This window comes from Monodelphis domestica, chromosome 3 (genome assembly GCF_027887165.1).
Source record: "Monodelphis domestica isolate mMonDom1 chromosome 3, mMonDom1.pri, whole genome shotgun sequence".
Classification (NCBI taxonomy): Eukaryota; Metazoa; Chordata; class Mammalia; order Didelphimorphia; family Didelphidae; genus Monodelphis; species Monodelphis domestica.
In genome coordinates, this window is record NC_077229.1 from 388164994 (window position 1) to 388189427 (window position 24434).

At 38.7% G+C, this 24434-nt stretch overlaps 1 protein-coding gene across 1 annotated transcript in view; it reads right to left on the minus strand.

Moving 5' to 3' along the window:
* The window catches only part of UBE2QL1 (ubiquitin conjugating enzyme E2 Q family like 1), a 62301-nt gene extending 38318 nt beyond the window's left edge, over nucleotides 1–23983 (minus strand). The window contains exon 1 of the mRNA XM_007486798.3: nucleotides 21807–23983. Coding sequence (XP_007486860.2) covers nucleotides 21807–22682 — 876 coding nt within the window. The 5' untranslated portion in view covers nucleotides 22683–23983. The remainder of the gene's footprint in view (nucleotides 1–21806) is intronic.
* Between the last annotated feature and the right edge of the window lie 451 nt (nucleotides 23984–24434).

Genomic DNA, 24434 nt, shown 5'->3' on the forward strand with positions numbered 1-24434 from the left:
AAAAGATATTACTGTTTATTCTTGGAATTTGTGGGGGTGAGCAAGTTAATGGTGTTTCCCATTATTTTCATAATAATCATCATTACTAATGAAATAAGTATTGTTTAGGAGACAGTGCAGAGTCCATTGGTGACATATGTGTGATGCCCAACAATGGAACAATTGAAGTCCTTCACAGATCATAGATTTGTATCTGGAAGCTCCATTCTTTTCCTGGGTTTTCAGAGAACAGAAAAGAACAATTGGAGAGGCTATGTCTCACTCTGTGCCCAGCTAAAAAGAACATGATGTTTATACACTGAATCAAAGTATGGCAATGTGGAGAGTCTGCTGTCATTCTGACACTAAGCCTGTTTCCCTATCTTACAAATCTGTGTCAATTGACTTGTGTGCATAGACTCCAGTTTAACCTGGCATATTGGTTGGTGTGAACTCCAATTAGAACTTTATCTTGGTTTTGCACATATTATAGAGAATTTTTATCTTAGCTATTTATGTCTCTGTTTAGGCAAACTTCCAAAGCCACAGAAATTGGATTAGGCTTTTCTTAGGCAAATAGGAGCTTACTTATATATATATGCTTACATATTTGTATATTCTTATGTAAGTAAATATTGTCCCCCACAAGGAATGTAAGCTCTGGTGAGACATGGTAAGACAGTACTTACTAAGTGCCAAGAACTTAAACATTAGAGACACAAAGAAAAGGAGGGGAAAAAGTCCTTGCCTTCGAGGAACTCCAGCATGTAAATAATAATGTACAGACAAGTTATAAGCAGGGTAGACAGAAGGTAATCTCAGAGGGGAAGGTACTGTATAAGTGGAAATTTTATATTCTTTGGACTTAATCTCCCATCATTCTTTCCTCACCCCCAAACTACCTTTACCCTTCCTGTTTACATGCATTATGGTTTTTAAATTGTAGGTAACACCTTCTTCTGCCCTCTTTTCCACGTGGGAGACTGGTGAGCTTTCTCTGAGTTATCTTGGTTTCTATAGCCTTTTACTTTCCCTTTGCTTCAAGTTAAATATTAATAAATATTACTAAATATAATACTTGGAGTATTGAATATTAATTTTTAAAATTTACAGTACCAATAGCTGAAGGAGCAAGGAAAGACCTTGAGACCCTAAGTATTAGTGTAACAATATTTAAAGAAGCAGATAGATGTTAATTATAGCCCAGTATCCCCCCTTTGACAATTAGGCACACAAGTAAGCTTCTGACCCATTAACCTCCTGCTTCCCTTCCTGGCACAAAATACAATTTCCCTTAGATAAAGATGGGAGAAGATATACCTGTCTTATTTTATCACTCTAGGAGCCATATAAAAACACTCCTATGTTTCCTGTTGGGAATAGCTCTTGTTATATCTAATTTGAAATCTTAGAGGTAGCCAGGGGGCTCTGGACCTGGAATCTAGAAGAACTGAGTTCAGATTCTGCCTAAGATACTTATTAGTTGGGGGCAGCTGGGTAGCTCAGTGGATTGAGAGCCAGGCCTAGAGATGGGAGGTCCTAGGTTCAAATCTAACCTCAGGCAAGTAACTTAACACCCACTGCCTATCCCTTACCACTCTTCTGCCTTGGAGCCAATACATAGTATTGACTCCAAGACGGAAGGTAAGGGTTTGAAAAAAAAAAAAGATATTTATTAGCTATATGATCCTTAGCAAGTCACTCTATCTACCTCAGTTTCCTCAACTGTAAAATGAGAATAATAATACCTACCTTCTAAGATTGTTGTAAGAAATGATACAATTTATGAAGTTCTAAGCATAATGCCTAGCAGAAAGTACAGGCTTAGTAAATATTTGTTTTTTTCCATCCTTTTATAATTGTCTCATTTTTGTTTTTGTATCCAACACCTAACAGTGCCTGGTACAAGAGAGGTCCCTAAAAATACTTGTTGAGTGATTGTTCTATCCCTTTTCAGGAACATAAAAGAAAATAACTTTGGGACAAAAATTCAAATTCTTGTTTCTGGTGTGAATTCTTGTTTCATTGTATGTGAGGTACTACTACTAAAAGTGTCTGACACCTGATTTCTCTGGCTCTTTGCAAGGATTATCAAGTTATTCTGTAAGCTGAATAATATCTTGGTTGCTGGTTCATCTGATTTCTATGGCTGACTGTGAGACAAGCACCTGCTCTCATCTTGAGATTCTTGAGGATTTGGACCTAACGAGATTGAACCCTCTCAAACAATAGGGTTCTGTATCAAGATCAACCAAGGGGGCAGCTGTGTGGCTCAATGGATAGAGAGCCAGGACTAGAGATGGGAGGTCCAAGGGTTCAAGTCTGACCTTGGATACTTCCTAGCTGTGTGACCCTGGGCAAGTCACTTGACACCCATTGCCTATCCCTTACCACTCTTCTGCCTTGGAACCAATACACAGTATTGATTCTAAGCCAGAAGGTAAGGGTTTAAAAAAAATAGAATATCAATCACCATTGTTTTTCATTAGACTACCAACTAGGGACAATATCAGAGGATTGGGTAAGGTTGCCACAAAACTGTGTCCGTTAGGTAGGGAATTCTCAGAGCCTGAGATGAACCCTAGATTGATTTTACAAAAAGGGGGAGGCTCTGTTTTCAGAACTCTGAGCGTGCCTATTGTGGTTTTTAACTGCAATTATGAGGTTCCAGGAGCAATGCTTATCAACTGCTCTGGACTGTCAGCATAAACTACAGCTTTGGCCATCAGAATCTGAGCTGCACATAACTTTCTCCCTAGAGTTCTTCCCACCACAAGACAAATGGAAGAATTCTAGCTACCCAGTGTGGGTGGAAATTAGTAGTACATGTTCTTACAGGAGCAAATATTTTATTCTTGTACCAATAAGGCAGTTTATTAAAGTTTCTTAAAATATACAAAGGTATGGAAATAATCTGGATATATAGTGTACAGCCCCATAGATAGTCATTTAGCAAATGAGCCAAATTTTCTCAATTCATTAGGTGTTAATCAATTAACCAAGGAGCATTTTTTAAGCACCTGCTTCATGGCAGGCACCATGCTAGGGTCTGGGGATACAAATACAAAAGTGATATAGCTCCTACTCTTAAGGAACATATATTATAGAACACTTAAACAGATTAGAATAAGAGATATCTCATGGATAAACCATTTAGCCCCACCCAAGGTGCCTAAGTGCCTAAAAATTATTAGCTTCCAAGTTTAAATGAGGATAATAAGTTTAATTACTAGAGAACAATGTTGAAGCAACCCTAAACCTCAAAGGACAAAAGATAACAAAGGGATGGGGCCTTTTTCAGGCATTTACAGATGAAATCATGGGATAAGAACTAGTAGCTGGAAGTAAGACATGAGGAAATAAAATATGACCAGAGAACAGTAAAGGTTCCTTTCACAAGATGTTCATAAGAGCCCTGGCCTCTTGACCTAATAGCTGTTACATTTCCTTCTTCCTGGAGGATGAGACAGCACACACTTCTTCAAGAAACCCAAAGTAACCATCTGGGTAAAGGAGAAGAAAAAAGGCAGGGTGAGAAGAATGCTAGCCCAAGAAGTGTATAGAAACTAAATCTCAAAGAAGATAGTCACCCAAGAGAAAGCCAAAGTCACAATTCAAGGAATCTTATAAAAAGCAGCCTCTTGTATCTTATAAAAATCTTATAAAAAGTCTAATCCCACAGGATTGATAATGGCTAAGGAAAGAGTAGCAAAATCCTTAGAATGGACTGAACTCATCCTATGTCCATGGAAGAACATCATACATATTTCATATGGAATCAGGACCATCCCTTCCCAATAACAGAGTTTTCAGATTTTTGGATGATAGAAAAAGATGGAGAGATGGATTTAGAAGACTTTGGTTTAAATCTCATCTCTATCACTTCTTTGTTTCCTTGGGGAAATAATTTATCTTCCTTAGACCTAAGTTAGCACATGTATAAAATGAAAGGGTTCAACCATATGACTAAGAATTATGGAAAGACTCTGATGACTGGACATCCTAAAACCTCCTACGGACATAAGTGACTCACATCTCCACCCACTGGAATAACAGAATTATGACAATCCACTGGAACAATGAAGCACAACTTCTGGTCAAAGTGATGGAAAAGGTAGAGTGTCCCACCATTCTGTTTCCAACCTTGTCAAAACTATTATTTGTGGATCAGGTAAGAAGTGATAAGAATAAGAATAAATAAGAATAAGAATGATGACCAGCACAATTAAATGACCTAACATTTTTAACTCTAACCCCTCAATTCTTCAACCAATATATTTCTTTGTACTAAGAAAAATTGCTTCATTTCAAAGATTCATAGTTGGGAGATTGAGGAAAGAATTGCATGAATCTGATATATTCCTACAATCCCCATGCTAGAGTAAGAGTGGAAAAATGGCATGCTTGAAGAGTAACTAACTTTGTGAACTAGAGGTGTGGAGTGGCCTGGTGGGATGGGGAATATTAGTGGGAAGAGAGTTCAGAATCCAAAGACGGAGTTATGATAGTGTATGATATGAATGATAGTGTACTGACCAATGAAGTCATCTCTTGGGAAAAAATGTATGATGAAGAAATACCATGCCATTTCTCTTCAATAGAGATTAGGAGGCACAGTGGATAGAGTACTGGATCTGGAGTCAAAAAGACCTTAACTGAAATCCAGCCTAATACTTACTGTGTGACCCTGAGGAACTCACTTAACCTCTGTCTGCTTCAGGTTCCTCAACTGTGAAATAGAGACATGCTAGGACCCACTTCCCAGGGCTTGTGAACTTTAGATTATTCCACCCTACTTAGTCTAACAAAAACAGGAATGTCTACACCCATACTTAAGGATTAAGTATTTAGGAGGATGACCTATGACAGAAATGTGCTAGCAAATGACAAATTAGAAACAACTGACAGACCTCTGGGCTGTCCTAAGTCAAGCTTAAGCTACCATTGATACATGTGAGATGCAAGAAAGTGATGCAAAAACCGTCTATATATTTCTCATCACTTCCTCTCTCTGGCCTCTTTGTCAGAGGAGAGGTGGTTGACAGAGCATGCTGAGTGTTTTAGCATCTTGGGTGGCGGCTGCTATTGTCCAGGTTTAGCAGTGAGTTTTCCTTGATGCCATACTGGAGGAAGCTGAGTAGCCTAGTTCAGGTGAAGCATCTTTACTGAGGTCTATCAGAGTTTAGGCTGATTCTTTCTCCTTTACCTTCCAAACACTACCCAGTTAGAAAGCCACTAATCTTCAGAGACCTCATGGCAGAGGACTTTGAACTCCCCCTGGCACAGGCCAGGCGGGAGAAATCCCACACCCTTTCCCTCTCCCTTCTCCTTAATTCCTTCCCTCTATATTAATTAAGCCACTATAAATTTCCAAACTGACTTGGATATTTTATTTGGGATATTCCCTGGTGACCAAAATTAATTTAGATTAGGTCACAACCCTAAAATTATCCTTACAGTCTATAATGAGGATTAAATGAGATTATATTTAAAAAGAACTTAGCATACAGCCTGGCAGATAGTAGATTCTGAATAAATGCTTGTTTTCTCTCTAATTCCTCCTCTTTTTTCTTTCTTTCCTCTCTCCCTCATTTCTTCTTTCCTTCTTTCTTTCATTTCTTCCTTCCCTGGAACCAAATATATCTCCTCTGGAGGCTTATAGAGTCTATAATGACCTTCTATGACTCAGAGAGAGGATGGGATAGTAGAATCAAAGAGTAAAAAGGAGATGGATATTGGGGACTATATCAAAACAATGATGTTATGCAATTTACTCTGTGCCATCACAGCCTGTCTTAATTAAATGGAATTAAATGACTGTCACCAAGCTATCATTACTTACCAGTGATCCTGATGGATTCAAATGCTATAGAGCTAACAAGTCTATGTCCTAAAGGAAAGGAAAACTAACAAAAATAGTCAGTCACCCAAAACATCCCCTTTCCAAGTTATAGCAATGGATAGTCTTGACCCTACTCAAAAAGTATATAGTGTATATTAACTCCCCTTGGGAAAGGGGACAAGAGGTAGACTTCTGGCTACATATAGAGCAAATGATGGTTATTAGATAATTCATTCCATCACCAATTATGTCTAAGAGAGAAGTCCTTAAGAGGCAACTTTAATGAAAATGGTGGCTTGGCTGTTAATAGAAGCAGAACAATAATAGTATTATTCCTGCTACTGAAGAATTGAAGAGAACTACTGGTATTAATAATTCATGACAGATATAGTCCCAACACCAGTGAAGTATGAGGTCATTCCATGCTGAGGATAGAAATAGCCCTTGAAGAGGAAGAAGATGAATATGGCATCATGAGGACTATGGCTATGATGACTTGGACCCATTTGATGGTGGTCTACCGCCAATGGAATAAACAATTAAGGCAGAGGTAATTGGGAACATACCAAAAGGAGGATTTGATAGGGATGTTAAAAAATAATGAAATGACCCAATTACAATTAGGAACCAGATGAGACAGGAAAAACATCTGTCATTAATGCCTGTACCATAGCAGGGTTAGACAGAAAGATGGGAAATATCCTTTCTTCCCTGAGGGCAATAATTTTTTAAAAAAATCTCTGAAATCATTACTTCAGATATTCAATTATACAGTCGGCACCAGTATAACATCCCTAACACCGATGGTAAAACTATTACCCATATTGTCTTTGTATGACATGCTACTGTTAGCACCAAGTATCTGACTTCCCTGGTTTCTGTAATCCCAATAAATGCTAGTGAAACTGATATTCTGGTGAGGGTCAGGTTGTGAGACAAATTTTTTATCTTGGAGCTTCCTGAGGATCCAGACCTTAATGGATCCCCCAAAACCAATAGGATTGTTCTATACCAAGAAAACCACTCCCTATGTTTGTCCATTAGACTAAAATCAAAACTATAAACTTGATCAAGGTATTTGCCAGACAAGAAGTAATAGAGGGAGCAGCTAGGTAGCTCAGTGGCTTGAGAGCCAGGCCTAGAGATGGGAGGTCCTGGGTTCAAATCTAGCCTCAGACACTTCCCAGCTGTGTGACCCTGGGCAAGTTACTTAACCCCCTTGCCTAGCCCTTAACACTTTTCTGCCTTGAAACCAATACACAGTACTGATTCCAAGACGGAAGGTAAGGGTTAAAAAAAAAATGAAGTGATAGAGTTTGAATTTGTCTGTGGACCAATAACCTAACTAAATATAAAAAAAATGGTATCACTGGGATATTGGCTTTTTTTAATAGCTCAGATCAAACTTTTGGCAAATAAAACTTGTTTCATCTTTTTGGTACATTTTATTCATTTTGTAGTTGTTTAAGAAGCAACAAAAAAATCTTTTAAATTTTATATAAATTGAGGGAGTGACAAATCTACATGTATCCAGCCAAAAGCTCTGGTAGAAAAAAATTCTTACATTTAGAAAAAACATTAAAGGGAATTATTAAGGAATCAAGGCTAGATGAAAAAAGGAAATCCTTTCATTCACTAAAAATGTGCTTGTGCTATCTATTTATGTTAATTTAATTGGTTGCAACTAAAGTCAAAGTATGTTCCTTAATCTTTAATTTTAAAGATTTTCTTAAATAAAGATCATCTAATAATCTGATTCAAAATAATAGATTCTTCTTCCTAAAAGAATGAATGGAGCTGGGGCAACTTGATGATTAAGGATTCCAAGACCCAATTTTTTTCCTTTCAATGTATTAGAATAACTTAGAATAAATAAAATTTACATGAGAAGGAAGATGACTGTCCACTGTCTGTATGCTGTGATTTTCCTTTCAGTACTGGTCTGGTCCAGTATAAAACAAACCTATTTAATCATCAATAGTGAAGCCCAACTAACCCCACCTTCAGGATCTTCACATGGGATGGGGTGGAGAATATTCTTGGGTTCAGCAGCTGAAACATGGTTTACTCTAATAAAGGGAAAGGTAAAATTGGAAAGAAAGAAGTTATTATTCAAAGGTAATGTTTGATGAGAGACAAATCATATGATACCTTATCATGAAGTAAATATATCAATTAGATTTATTAAGAATTTCCTATGTGGGGGGCAGCTGGGTGGCTCAGTGGATTGAGAGTCAGGCCCAGAAATGGGAGGTTCTGGGTTAAAATCTAGATTCAGACACTTCCTAACTGTGTGACCCTGGACAAGTCACTTAACCCCCATTGCCTAGTCCTTACCACTTTTTTGCCTTGGAACCAATGCACAGTATTGATTCCAAGACAGAAGGTAAGGGTTTAAAAAAAGGGGGGGGGGAGGGCTCATGAACTGTGCTAGTGTCAAAAGACCATGGTTCAAGTCCTGCCTTTTAATACAAGATTACTGAGTGACCCCCCCCCCCATCTCTACAACTTCAAATTACAAAGAATTTGCTAATATGCATCACTTGCAGGAATTCCCTACCAGTTCCTCCAACATACCAGCCTCACCTGCCAGTCTTACTCCAAAGTTCAATGCAGCCTTGAAAATATAACTGGGGCAGCTAGAATAACAGTGGGTAGAGTACTAGGCTTCAAGTAGGGAGGACCTGGGTTCAAATCTACTCTCAGACACTTCCTAGCTGTATGACCCTGGACAAATCAGCTAACCTTGATTGCCTAGTCTTTACCACTCTTTGTCTTGGAATTGATACTAAGGTAGAAGAAGGGGATTAAAACAAAAAGGAAAGAAAATTAAAAAAAAAACTTTTATACCATAATAATTATGATTTATTGGAAATTAAGTTAAATTCTTGATCTACAGAATTAGGAGTTGAAAAGACCTTAAAGATCATCTAGCTTTTTGGTGTTATGGACTCTTTTGGTAATCTATAGAAAACTATGGACCCTGCCTCAAAATAATGTTTTTAAATATATAAAATTAAAAATATAAAAAATAAAATATATAAAATAAAAAAGGTTACAAAGAAAACCAACTATGTTGAATTTCAATTATCTTTTTCTTTTAAGTTCACAGGTCCCAGGTTAAGAATCCTTGATTGAAATCTTCTTTCTCAAGGAGACAACTAGGTGGTACAGAGAGAATTCTGGGCCTAGGGTTAGGAAGATCTGAGTTCAAATCAACTTGTGTGACAGCAGAAAATCACTTACCCTTTGCCTTCCTCAGTGCTATAAAATGGTGATAATAATAGCAGCTTCCTCAAAAGGGCTGTTGTGAGAATGAAAAAATATTTATAAAAGGCCTGGCAAATAGTAGGAACTTTATAAAATTAACCCCATTTTATGAAAGCAGGAAGGTGAGTCCTGGAGAGGTTGTCAACTACTCAATATGTAGTAAGTAGCAGAATTGTGTAGTTCAGAAATAGAGCATTTTTGCTCAAGTAAAAATATGGACTTGAATGTGTCCTTTAACAAAATATAATAAATATATTATACATTATATATAATTACATGATATATATTACATGTTATATAGTATAAAGGAAAATCACAGCATTATATATATATAAAAATAATAAAAATTAAAGGAGTTAAAGGAGGTAGAAAATGAACAAAAGAAAAGCAGAATATTGCTTCTATCTGCTTGGTGTGTCTCCTGGATTCTTTAAATGTCACACACTTTATAGCAGTATTTATGGCAACATTTACCTGGCTCATAAACTAATTTTGACAGTCTTTTTTTATTCCAGTTGAAGGTAAAAGGAATTTTCCTACCTTGGGGATATAAAAGGCTGACAATGAAAAACACTCACGAGTTTCATAGTCATGATTATAAATTGTGATATTTTAATGTGCCTGAACAATGATGATACCATCAAGCACTACATAGCCAAACTGAAACATACTGGAGAAATTAACTACAAAAATTAACTATGTAGAGTTCTTTGGGACCTCACTTTTACCAGAGAAAGGATCAGAATCTTAAGAATGATAGAAGCCTCTACGGGGAAGATGTTTTGGAGATTTACTAGCCCAAACTCTTGTTCAGTGCAAGAATTACTTTGTAACATCCTTCCCTCATGGTCTTCCCACCACCTGCTTAAATTCTTTCAGTAATGGGGACTCACTACTTTGCAAAACAGTCTATCCTAAGGCTATTTGGCTCCAATCGTTAGAAAGCTCTTCTTGTAACAGATGTGTTTAATAGAAAATTCCAAGAGCCTCAGCAAAATAGAATGGTCATTTCTAATACGTTTACCTTGAAGAATTATCTTTAAAGGCAAGAAGGGTCTTCTACAAAGGTTCTGTTATTCCATTCAGAGATTGTTAAACTAGGGATCTGTAAACTATTTTTTCTTTTCAATATTTTGATTACTGTTTATCAAAATAATTGTTTTCCTTTCAAATCATAAGTATTTTGTTTTATGCATTTAAAAGCATAATTAACATTACATAATTATATGTATATAATATTACATTATTTATTTTAAAACATAATTATAGAGTGGAGATCCTATAAGCTCCACCAGACTACCAGTGAGGTGCCAGACAAAAACTTTAAAACTTCTGTTCTAAAATGATTGACAAGTGTTATAACAGTTTTTACCAGACTGTGAAACATTTTAAATCTATTTTATACCCTTTAAAGAAGTATACTGATTTTCACAAAATGTGGTACATTAAAATTATTTCAAGTTTGCTAAGGATGTCTGCCCTAAACTTCATTACAAAATGGTAGCTAATCAATTTCCAAATGCATATGATATTCCTCAATTTTTAATGGGTATTGCTAACATTTGTTATTTCAGCAACATTCATTAAAATATTTAGTTACTATTTTAGCATAAAGGAAAATTCTAGTGATCAATTCCAATGTATGTGGCAGTTTCCTAAAACAAAAGTTTAAAGCTGCTAAATATTACAGGATCTTAACATGAAATATATATATATATGTATTTTTAAACCGTTACATTCTATCTTGGAATCAATACTGTGTATTGGTTCCAAGGCAGAAGAGTAGTAAGGGCTAGGCAATGGGGGTTAAGTGACTTGCCCAGGGTCACACAGCTGGGAAGTGTCTGAGGTCAGATTTGAGACTAGGATCTCCTGTCTCTAGGCCTGGCTTTCAATACACTGAGCCACCCAGCTGCCCCCAACATGAAAGATATTTTGAAATATGTTCTAGTATCCTCTAGTTTAGTCCCTGGTTTTATAGATAAGGGAACTAAGATCTAAAAGTGTGTGTGTGTGTGTGTGTGTGTGTGTGTGTGTGTGTGTAATCATATATGTTATATGTAATTCTAAGTGTATATATTATCTTGTGATATGGATTATGTATAATTATAAGTGCATATGTTATATATGTATGTATGTATTACATTATGTTACATATTTTATAAAATTATAAATTATATTATTGATGAATATATATTTATTATCTATATAAATATATTTTATTATTAAGTTTATATAATTAAATAAGATTCATATAAATAATACATATATTATAAAATATATTCTTGGTTATATGTAAGTATATATATACAAGTAATATATAATAAGTTTATAGTATATGTATATTCTTATATACATATAAGTAGCAGACCCAAGATTTGACCTCAGATCCTTGGGGTCAAAAATACACTGCTTTTTCCATTATGGCAACAGCTGTCTGATTATTCAGATTATCCATTCAAGAATACCATAAATAAGAAGATTGACTGTAAAAAGAAAATGCAATTTCAAGAAGGAGGCTTACCAACCAAAGGTAACTGTAATTTATGAGATCTCCAATTTACTGTTTCTCGTGTAACCTGTTTTAGAGGAAGCAGATAAATGCAAACCTTAAATATTCTAGTGCAAAAAGCAGCTGACCAGAAGTGTTAACACCTGATTGTGAGCCCCAGCTAGGCAGGGTCCAAGAATGGACAGCATTTCTCATTCAAAGAAGAGTCGGGGAAGCAGGCAGAATGTGCACAACTGTCATCAAAGGACACACAGACAGCTGTGTGCTGAACATTTTCAGAAGAACCCTTTAGCTGTCATCTTAGTTCTCCGGGTGTTAGATAGCCACAGATCCCCTGAATTGTTTCTTGGCCTTGATGATGACTCAGTTCCATTTCTGGTCTTGGCGTAGTGTTCCTGGCCTTTTCTCCCAGCCCTCTGACTTCTCCTTCCCTCTAAGAGGGAGGCTTTGATCTTGCTGGGATTGGATGCTACTTCATACCCTTCTCTGAGCACAGGACCCATTTCCTCTTGTACCCGCTTCAGACAGGGTCTTCTTCATGGGAAGACCTACAACTTATATACTGTGTGACTCTGGGCATACCTCTTAACCTCTCTGATACAATTTTCTCATTTTAAAAATGGAGGTCATGATGTCTACCCTGTATGACCCACAGCGTTCCTCAGCCTGAATCTGGGTCAAGATTTGGAGTCAAGAGGATATAGGTTCAAAGTCTGTTCCTGGCATTTAAAAGTACACAGCGTATACACTTTAATTCCCTGCAGCTTGGTTTCCTCATCTGCAAAAGGAGGTTTAGATGATCTCAAAGGTTCCCTTCATTTCTAAATCTGTGAGTCTATAAATGTGAACTCAGAAGAATCACATAAATGTAGTATTATAATAACAGCTGACATTCAATAGCACTTTAAAAGGTTGGCAAAGCACTTTACAATTATGATCTCTTTTGATCATCACAACCCTGCAGTTGGTGTTATTAGCCTCACTTTACAATTGAGGAAACTGAGGCAGGGGTGAAGTGACTTGCCTAGGATCACACGCTATATATCTGAGGGTGGATTTGAACTTGTGCCTTCTTGACTATAGATTCATCACTCTAAACATTGCACCACTTAGTGTGGCTTGATAATATCCGCTAACATTTTTGGAATGCGTTAAGGTTTGCATTTATCTTTTAACTCATTTTATATTCACAACCTCTATGAGGTAGGTATTATGATTACTCCCATTTTATATATGAGGAAATATGAGGACCTGAAGCAAAGAGAGGAAAAGTGATCTGTCCAGGGTCACACAGCTAGGGAATGTCTGAGGCAGGATTCAAACTCAGGTCTTCCTGACTCCAAGTGCTACACTTCTTTATCCATTGCACTCCCTAGTTACCAATATTATAAGCCTTTACTATATAACATACCTACATTATAAGAAGGGATACTGAGGGCAGCTGGGTGGCTCAGTGGATTGAAGGTCAGGCCTAGAAACAGGAGGTCCTGGGTTTAAATCTGACCTCAGATACTTCCCAGCTGTGTGACCCTGGGCAAGTCACTTGACCCCCATCGCCTAGCCTTTATCACTCTTCTGCCTTGGAGTCAATACACAGTATTGGCTCTAAGACAGAAGGTAAAGGTTTAAAAAAATTTTCTGCTTTATGTACATTTGATAAGAAATTCAGAAAATAGGGGGCAGCTGGGTGGCTCAGTGGATTGAGAGTCAGGCCTAGAGATGGGAGGTCCTAGGTTCAAATCTGGCCTCAGACACTTCCCAGCTGTGTGACCCTGGGCAAGTCACTTAACCCCTATTGCCTAACCCTTACTGCTCTTCTGCCTTGGAAGGTAAGGGTTTAAACAAACAAAAAAAAGAAATTCAGAAAATAATGCCTGATTATACACAATTGGTAAAATAAAATATTTTTAAAAAGAAAATGCCCAAATGGTTATAATTATGTACAATGATTACTTTTAAATTATATGCAACATGAAATATTTCATATTTAACCTTCCTTGGAGGAACATTTAAAAAAGTTTTCTACTATATATATTTAGTAACCTATGTAACTCTTCATTCTGACATACGATAGACTTAATCTTTACCAGATTGAAAGTAAAAATAGATCATAAATCCTGAATATGGAGCCCTGAACTTCATTCATTTTTCAAGTCATTTTCTTTATTTGATGGATCTTTAATCTCATGGATATGGGTACTCCTATACATTTAAATATAATCTAAAACAGTATGTTATAGTGATAAAAAAAAATTTTTTTTAAATAAAAACACCCTCAAGCAAGAAACTTAAGAAATCATCTTGGGTAGCAAGTGAGAAGATCCAGGTCTCTAAAATCAGAAAAAGCATGCCCTAAGCTCCTACAAAGTATCTGTATTTAATCAAAGGAACCTGGAAACAGTAACGGATTGGCCAGTTCACAGCCGGTTTTCAGATAGGACATGGGTTGCAGGAGATGTGTAATTGTCAGAACTCCTTGCATCAATCTTGGGATTCAATTGAGTTTTGATCAACATAACCCAGGTCCTTACTTAAGGGTTTCTAAACAACAGGTAGAGGCGAGTCCAGCTTCCTGGCCACGTAAATCTAGGTTCAAACAATGCAAAGTTTTCCCACAAGATAAAAATTAGATTAGACTCATACCTGAGTAGAAAGAGAACTGAATTAGATCCAGAACTGAGTCACATGATGGAGTCAGTCAATTAAATCAATTCCCATAATTCCTTCAGAGCTCAAGTGATATTTTACGTCAATAGCTTGTCCACATAATTGGAAAAAAGCAAGTTTAAATGTTATTTCTGTTGGCAGAACCTGCCTGTACATGAACCGGCCCCATGGATTCCCAACTCTACCCAAGGCTGCCTCATTGCACTATGGGCTGCTTCATCAATGAATATCCCTAATAGCGATGCTTGCCTGCTTTGACTATCTCCCTTACAGCCTACAGTTTATTCTAACTCCTGCCTTCTTTCTTTATCTTTCTTCTGACACAAATTTTATATACTGTCTCCTCCATCTTGTATTCCTGAACCCCATCACTCAATATTCCCATTTTCTCTTCTTTAGGTTTCCTAGTGGATAGATAAATAGTATTATGGTCAGTGTTGGAAAGGGGGCTTCACTAAAATAATTAGTGAAAAAAGTCAAAGGTAAAAACCAAAACTAAACATAAACTATTTAAAGATTGACCATATTTAGGTGCTCTCTACATCAATGTTCTTTTCCATGTGTCTAATGAAAGTTTTTAATGAACCTTCATTATTGCCTTCTCCCAAAGCTCACATTCTTTCATGGCACAAGGAGACCCAATGATCAAGGACTTGACTTTGTCTTGTTTTGTTTTGTTTTTTCCACAACAGTGCTTACAGGTTGTTGGGTGAGATCAAAGTACAAATGGGGAATGTTAGAGATTTTAGGAAGAGCTGGGCATTCAAGGTGGAAGTGTGAGAAAGATTAAATAGGAATTATTTTTCAAAAATTCTTTGAATATCAAAGACTACAGTTGCTTAGAATTATACCTATTTCTGTTGACTTTCAAAAATTTTACATCTGGCACTGTCTCTATCAGATTAAGACAGTATACCTTAGCTAATCTACTAAAATTTTTCTACTGTTTGGAAAATTTTTATAAATAAAATTTAAACTGAACATTTGTTCTCTCTTGAAAAAAAAATTCTTTGACAGATCCAATTTTTTCTTCCTTCCATATTTTCTCTTCATTTGTTTCCTTTCTCCTTCTCTAGACTCCAAGTGGTACATGCATAAGGAGTTGGTAGAGGGCAAAGAAAAACACAGATACATTCCCTTCCCCTCTCTAACCCTGGACATTACTCATTGTACCAACAAATATTAACCAGCAGAAAAGTATTAGAGCTGTGACTAGAGCTCAAGAATGATTTTTAAGGTCATCCCAAATTTTACTATTAATAGCTGTCATCATTCAAATATGGCAACCCAGCCAAGAGATGTCTCTGCAGCATGGAAGCAATTATCTTTTTTTTTTTTAACCCTTACTTTCTATCTTAACAACTCAATGGCAGAAGGGTGAGGGATAGGCAAATAGATTACGTGACTGGCCCAGGGTCACACAGCTAGGAAATATCTGAGGCCAGATCTGAACCCAGAAGCTCCAGGTTTTGGTGCTCTATCCACTGTGTCACCTGGCTGCCCCTAGCAATGTCTTTCAATTCTTTCCCTATCCCATATGTTCTGCAGTAATAAGAAAGCTTTCTCACTAGATAACACCAGCTATTTCTGAGGCTCAGAAAAGAGAAGTCAAAAAAGGGTCAAGAAAGCCTGAGAAGTATGTTAAGTTTGACCATAACTTGGGTGATGCACTGTCAATTTACCACTCACATTAGTATTTTCTTTTTTAAAATTAAAAAAAAAAGATGCTAGCAGAAAAATTATTTCTTTGATATTTCAAATATAAATGCATAAATTTAAATGACAAAAGTACAAATCTAAATTTTTCATTCATACCTTGTGGCTCCTCTAAAGTAAATTAAATATAAATTTTAAAGTAAGTTACTACTATTATTAACTATTTGTTAGAGAAAGCAACCCCTAGAGACTCAGCTATGTCAGAACAATAGTCGGTAACTATTTTTAGGATGCAAAGTCCTATCTACATTTTTATGCTGCCCTACTTGACATAAGAACAAGTAGCTATTTTTCTCCCCCAAACAAGCAAGCTTATAGATACCACAACCTGCCCAGTCATCAGTTAGCTGGTAATTAACTTTGTCCCCTATACTGAGGTGGAGAACAAAATGACAGTGACTTATAAAAAGCAGTACTAAAAATCAACATCAGGTCTGATCTGAAAAAAAATTTTTTTTTTAAATCAATGTCTTCACTTTTACCCTCAACATGTTTATAATTCTTTGTAAGATTGTCTCCTAACAAAATGACTTATCAGGATGACATTGTGCTAATATAAAATGTCTTTGTGTTAATTTCACATTGTAAGTAATATCATTTCTATAGATGAAATTCTGATTAATAAAAGCAAAACTTGGATCTTTAAAAATTCAAGCATCAATTGCAACTGGTTAGCATCCTTTGATTTGTAGAAATACTAATGTCTACTCATTCTGCTTTCTGATTAGTTCATATAATTTGTGAAACCGAATAAAATTGTTTGATGTCTTCTTTAAGGACAATAGTCAATACTCTAGAAAAATATTGAAGAAATGATATTTCTTACTGGCTTTTTCTTCAAAGACAAAGTGCACATGATAAGAATTGCTTTAACATACTTATTGATTTTAGTCATGCATATCATTTAAATAAAACTGAACAATGGACGCCAGACCCTGTGAAAATCTCTGGCAGCATTTCCAGTTTCCTTTATTCAAAAACACAATTAATAGTCAAATAATAACTGACTTGCAATCACTGACACATTTTTACGACAATGAGTAAAATCTGCAGTTTTAAAGTACCTTTTCTTCTTCAGATTCTTTGCTAATGTTTGAGAGGATGTTTGTTCTGTGTGCACAAAACTGATAAAAAGAGCCATGATTGATAGAGGGGGGCATTGAAACAATCCAAAAAAATCAGTCTGGCTTTTCTCTGTCAGTAATCTGATGCTACACTTCATTTCATGATAAAGCCATCACAGATCAGCCACAATTATTGTTGATCTTCTATGTCATTTGTTAGACATTTCATTGGAACACCAAGTTCTAATAAAGGTTTATCTCCATTGGTACATGGTCCTGGGACTGGCTAGGGCATAACCATGACCAGAATTCAGTCCCAGGGCCAGCCCCTTGACTGTTGGAATGCCTGATCATCAAACTGTTTAATGATCTGAATGAGTTCACTGAGTTGATTTGACCACACAAATGCTTTCAAACAGTGGGAATTTATCATAGGACAATTTGGATTAAGTATGTCAGTCCAAATAGGTATATTTTTGGAATTAACTTACTTTTATCATTTTAAAGACTCAATTTCATGCCAATCAAATCTGTTTGGGTTGTAAAGAGCATACAATGTAAGATATAGGCACAAACTCTTAAAATAAAGTGCCAATTTGTATGTTTTAAAATCACATACCAAAAAGTTGTTTAAAATTTAATTCTGTGATCATAGAATAATCAATATTCTTTTACTATTGAGTATCCACAATGTATAACATGTTGTTCTGGGTTCCATAATATGTATTGATTTTGAGGGGGCAGTATGAGATAATGGAAAGAGTAAGTCTTTGAAAAGTTGTGAGTTGGAATTAAAACTGTAATTTATTAATCATGTGACCCTAAAAGTCACTCACAACCTACCTATAACTAAGCCTCATCTTCCTCATTTGTAAGGTAGGAAAAACAAAACTTGCCCTTTTTGTCCCTCATATGATGGTGAGGAAATTCCATTTATGGAAGTCTATACTCTTAGCTAAAATGCTCCCCCCCACAGAAAAAAAATATATATAGTAGGCACTTAATTAATGAACTCTTGACTTTATTTCAGGTCTCACCTCTGAAATATGCTGGTGTGTGACCCTGGGCAAGTCACTTAACCTTTTAGTGCTCTGGGCTTTCTAAGATCACAAATTGAAGTAAAAGTGTCAACCTTCATTAGTAGAGGGAGTTCCCTCATCTGAGCCTTCCCTATATTAACGTAGTCATAGGGCGAGTCCCAATTTTTGTCCCTATCCATTAATTATTACTCTTATGATTCCAAAATGCTAAAGATGCTGCCTAAAAAAAGAGTTTACAGGAGAAAATAAGAGGCAAAAAAAGCAAGGTATGGACATTGACATTCTAAAACAACTTAAATTACTGCAGAGAGCATGCACTATATTACTACTAAATAATTAATAAATTGCACTACATTTACAGGTCACATTTTTAAAATCAAGTAAATGAAAACCTTTACAAGTAATAAGCAACAGAAGCCTTGTCATGTGAAAAATTTAAATTTTCTAATTTAAAATCCAAAATTTTGAACCAAATTAAATTGTTTTTCTTTTCTTTTTTTTAAACCTTTACCTTCCATTTGGGAATCAATACTGTATTTTGGTTCCAAGGAAGAAGAATGGTTAAGTGCTAGGCAATGGAGTTTAAGTGATTTGCCCAGGGTGACACAGGTAGTAAGTATCTGAGGCCAGATTTGAACCTAGGACCTCCTGTCTCTAGGCCTGGTTCTCAATCCACTGAGCCACTTAGTTACTCCACTTAAAGCAAATCTAATAACAATTGATATTTTTAGAACAATGTTCAGGGCATTATTATTAAATACTTAAACAGAAAAATAAACACAAAGCACCCTTCAAGAATTTCTGTGGAGGACCAGACATAGAAGCACAATTCTCAAGCTCTTAAGAACCAGAAAATTAATGCTTTCTGGTTATAAAAACTGATAGTGTTATTTAATTTTCATAAAAGTAAAGAAAACCATTGTATTAATAATATTATGTACTTTTCTATGCATTTTCTTGAAGGCCTCTGGATTATTCTGCCTGTATACTTTTAACTCTCTATGGAATTTAGTAATTAGAGCCACCTAGAGTAAATGAACTCAGAAGCAGTATAACAAAAGTAGGATGCGATGCCTCAATGATCCTTATGTAATCTGTCACATTATCGAATTAAGGCATAGAACCCTAGATGAGTAATTGTCATTTATTTCTTCCAAGATTTTTAGCCACATATTTAAATTTTTAATGTTTTATGTATAACTTGAACAATTTGTTCCCCACTCAATGTATAATAGTCGCAGGGAACTAGAGACCAATAAGATATGAAAAAAGTAAAATTAGAATTAAAAACTATATTGTAGGCTTAGATCTGTATTCACCTATATTACACAATAATTGAGCTTAAGTAATAGAAAGATTCTAATCCAAAATGTGCCTGGATACAAGGCATTAGGTCCAATTAAGTAGACTGTAATCCCTCATTGACCATTTTATTAACTAAAGAAAATACCTTTTAATTATTTCCACCATTGACATCATGCTAAGTACCAACTATTTGTAAGTTTTTTTTTTACTTTATTCATTCACTGCTACTCACTGTCACCTTTACAGATATGTACCTAGTTATAAGAATATTATTATCAGTATGAATAGAACTATTACTAGCATTAAAGAGGTATATTTGAAACTCTTGTTTTGAACAATAAGAAAAATCTCTTAGTGAGGAAAAATACATTTATTTTCTAAGAAAATGTAGCCATTCCTATGCCCCACCCCTTAGAAATCTTTACCATGACTAATGAAAAGTACCAGATTTTTCTAGAGTTCTGATATAAAGATTAGTATACCAGTAGCGCAGGTATTTCTGTATACTCTTCCACATAAATTCCAAGTCTTAAAAAATTGACTCCTTTGGTTAATAATTTCCTCTCCAAATCCTTTCTACTGAACCACATACCTCTACATTCCCATATACCATTTAACTCTAGAATTAATGATCTGCCACTGGTATTATTTCTTCTATCAGTTAAACACATTCTTGCAACTAATCCAGTCCTGTCTTAGTTTTTATTCAAGGAATATGACAAAAACAAATCCCACAAGAGATGGAATGGAGCACCTAGAATTGGTAGCTTCATTAAAAATGACAGATCTACTATGAATCAATGAGTCTTTTTTGTTTTTTAAGACTTTAGGATGCTATTTGTTTAGAATCCCAGATGCTTTCTGGAACCTGATCCTTTTTTAAGATAGAGAACCAACTGAAGCAGTCAAATAGTATGGTAAGGATTGGGGGGGGGGGGATCTGTAATATCACTAAACGAGGGCCTAAAAAACATCCCTTCTATATGAATGAAAAATAAATGAAAATGTTGTTAAATAATATATATCCAGTCAAATGTTCAGTGAATACACATCAGTACATAACTCTATACTCAATGAAAGGAAAATGATTTCACACTTACTTAGCAGTGAATATGAAGGTGAAGGTTAAGAGGGTTGTAGAACACCTCTCAAAAGATACATTCATCAAATTGTCATATAATCATTGCCCTAGATTTTCTTTTAGGTAAATTACCTATCAAGATTTCACAGGTAAAAGGAAGCCATTCAAATAGCATGTCCCAGTTTTAGATTATTTAGCTAAAACCTTCCATCAGCACAAAAGGTTTTAGCCTTCTTAGGATATAGAGGGAACAAAATATACAGGAATGAAGAGGAATGAGAGAGGCCCATGGAAATCTGTTCTCAGGGTTATTCATTGAAAAGCGAAGATCCAAAAGTGAGAAAGAAAAGAGTATTGAAAAATCAGGGAAAAAGGAAGCTAGTTTCTTATTTCAATTAATTCAACAGCTTTTATGGGTTTTCCCACATCAGGAAGACTTTCATCACTAACTTCCTAATGATATTTCCGGTTAGTAAAATTGTTCACCTTTGGGAGGCACCAGATTTCTCTGAGAATGAGTGAGAAAACAAATAGATTGACCAGTACTTACCACGGATCTTATCCCCAAATCTGCAAATGGCTCCATCTGAAATGTTTTACAGAAGGAACAGATTTCCTGGGGGCTGCTAAATTACAGTTTCAATACTCACAATGATTTTTCAGAGCGACAAAGAGAAGCAATCAGAAACAGAGACAAAGACAGAGAAGCAGAGACAGAGACAGAAAGATAGAGATTTATAGATGGAGGGAGACAGAAAGAGAGGTTGAGGAAAAAAGGAAACAATCAAGAGATAGAGATATCAACAGAAGGCAAGCTAGCCACAGAAAATGAGACAGGTAGACCACGCACAAGAGGACACAGTACATGTATGCTCTTAGGGAGACGAAAAGGACTCGGGTTGTGTGTGTGTGTGTTAACCAGTGGACAGCCTCCTCTGGTAGAGGATTTTAAAAGAAAAGGGAAATCTGGTGGAAGCTGACGCAACTCAAGTTTAGAAACGGGAAGGGGAAAGGTGAGAAGGAAAGTTCTAGGAGGTCGTCTCCTAATTGAAGCTGGATGAAGTACCAAAAAGCAGGATGCCCAATCTCCTGCACCTGGCGGGTGAGAAGCAGGGAACCAATAGAAGGTGAAAGAAAAGGTTTTCCCCCGGCTCTCCTTCCCCCTCTCCCCTTCGGTCTGTACCTAGTGTCCCCAAGTGCCCTCCGCCACCACCCCCGTCCTCTGCCCATGCAGAGGCCCACTCCTTCCCCTCACTGACCGCCCGATGGGGCTCCACCTGTGCCCCAACCTCCGCCTCCCCTAGCATCCTCCCCTGTCCTCCCGCCTTACCTGGCCCTTCACCAGACTGGCAGCGAACTGCCTCATGACAGCCTCGACAGTGTAGGCGCTGGACCAGCCCCGGGGGGTGAGCAACTCCATGCAGATGGCTCCCCCGTCCAGCACATAGCCGTTCTCTAGCCGGGGACTGAGCACACGCATGAAGGGCGGTGAGAAGGGGAAGTTGTCAGGGAAGGTGAGGTTGAGGAGGATGAACTCGGTGTTGGTCTCCTTCATGTCCTGCCACAACACCGAGTCCTTATCCACCTGGTGCAGCTTCACGTTCCAGTCGTAGAGGCTCTCGTCCACCAGCTCCACAGAGATGAAGCGATCGCTCAGCCGGGAGATGTCCTGCAGCTCCTTCATCAGCCGCCTGCTCCTCACCTGGGTGCCAGGCTGCCCCCGCCCCATCGGCGCCAGGCTGCCGGCCGCTGGATTCTGGGCCACCTGAGAGGAGCCCTTCCCGCCGCCACTGCGGCCACCTCCCCCGCCACCTCCGGGCTGCTGCTTGGATTCCTTAGTGGACTGGTTCTCCCTGGCGCTTGCCTGCTTCTCCTTGTGGCCCCCAGCGCTGGACTGCTGCTGCTGCTGCAGCTGCTTGTCCTTGTTAGCCAGCTCCAGCGCTCTCTTGTTCTTGGAATGCCCTGGGCTGCCTTCGTTACCGCCACCGCTGCTGCCGCCGCTGCAGCCGCCCACTCCTCCCGGAGCATTCTGCTGCTGCTTGTTACTGTGGTTCTTCTGGTTGCCTTTGCCCCTCAGCGAGGAGCCGCCGCCGCCGCCGCGGCCGTGCTGGCTGCTGCTGTGGAGATGGTTGTGGTGATGTTTGGGGTCCTCAGTGTCCCGGTTGTGTAGCCGGATAAGCCCGATTTTCCGGAGTAGAGTGGCCATTTTAATCTTCTGTGGCTCGGGAGAGCGGAGAGAAAAGCGCCCACTCTTATCTAGAGCCGGGCGATTGACTTGACTTCTTTTCCGGCTGCGGACCTGGAGCAAGCAGCACCAACAGCGGAGTCCGCGCTAACCCAGTGGAGCTGTGTAGGCGAGGGGAGGTGTACACGCGGCGCAGCGCGGCGCGGAGGGGCGGGGACGCGGGGCTAGAGGACTGACGGGCGGCTAGAAGCTGGACGTCTAGCTGCCTTGGCTGCTGCTGCTGCTGCTGCCACAGGACAACTTGCGTCTTTTCTCTCTGCTGTTAGCCAGCCGGGAAGGAAAGCAGCTTGCGCTGCAGGGCTCGGACGCCCAGGGGAAGAAAGCTGGAGCAGTGGTTCCTGGGGCTGCGCAAGAGATGGGGGCCGGCAGTGGCGGCTCCCTCAGAGACTGCCTCTCCCCACATTCAGAGCTGGCAGCATTGCAGCATCTGAGCTAGCAGGACAGTCTCTCTTCGGGTTATTTATTACCACGGTCATATGATTATCTCTCTTCTCTCCTCCCTTCTATTTCTTTCCCCCCTCTGAGGGGAGAGAGAGGATGGCTGTACTGCAAGCGAGGAGTCTCCTTCCCTCTCAGGGCACTCAGAGGTTGATCAATAGCTGGGCAGCCCAGACGGGAAGGAAGATGGGGGCGAGGGGTGAGAGAGGGTGGAGGGGAAAGTGTTGCTTAGCGGGGGTGGGGGCAGAGATGGTCGTGCTATCTTCTAGTCTCTGCAGCGTCTACAGGCAGGTTTCCTGTTTCCTAATTCCTGACTCTTCTTTGTTGTGCGATCCTCGGGGCTCTTCGCCGGCTTCCGAGGGAGAGCTTGTCTCAAGAGTGGGCGAGCCGGAGGAAAGGAGAAAGACTGCGGGCAGGCGCTGCCGAGGAGGAGGTTGGGTGGGGGAGAGGTGGGAGATTCCGGAGCTGTTCCCCCTCCTCCCTGCAAAGTCGTGCTTCCTTCTGCGGGGTGTCCTTCGGGACAGCCAGACTCCGGGGGGTCACGTTGTCTCCTGGATGAAAGGAGGAGATGGGCAGCAGGTTGGCTAATCCTAGCCCCAGGGACAGCTGCGTTCTTCGGGGGAACCTAGCTGCGTGACGATTTCTGGGCTTTGGTCGGGGTTCTCGCTGCTGCTGCTGCCGCCGGTGCGGCCGCTGACATTGCAGAGGCAGCCGCTCTGTCTGTGCCCTATGCTGCGTTGAGGCGGAGGCACTATAGAGTCTGGAGAGGGGTGGGAGGAGCAGGGAGGGGAGGAGTCCGCCGGGTTGCAGTTCACATATAGGCTGCCTCCCAGCAGCGGTAGCAAGAGTAGCAGCCGCTACCGTACCCTCTTATCCCACCCCATCCCATAGTTGCCAGCGCCACCACCACCTATACCGCCGCCGACTGGAGGAGAAGGAAAATGTATGCCCCAGAACGCTTCATTACTTACATCCTTAATCGAAGCTCTCAAACCACCCAAATCTCCATAAGAGGGGACGGCTAGATACTAAAGAAAAACTCGATGATTCGAATTCCTCCAAATCCCGGAATACAAAAGCCCACTCACTACCTGAGGAAGGGAGTACTAGGAAGCAAAGGGGTGAGAGCAGAGCTTTACTGTCAAAGGAACCACACAAAGATGAAGATTCAGAGTTCGAAGACCTAAGATCTCCAGTCCAAGCTCATAGCTACTTTAACCTAGTTAGAAAAGGGAAAGGCATATGTTAAGAGAATTATAACGACCTATTTATTGA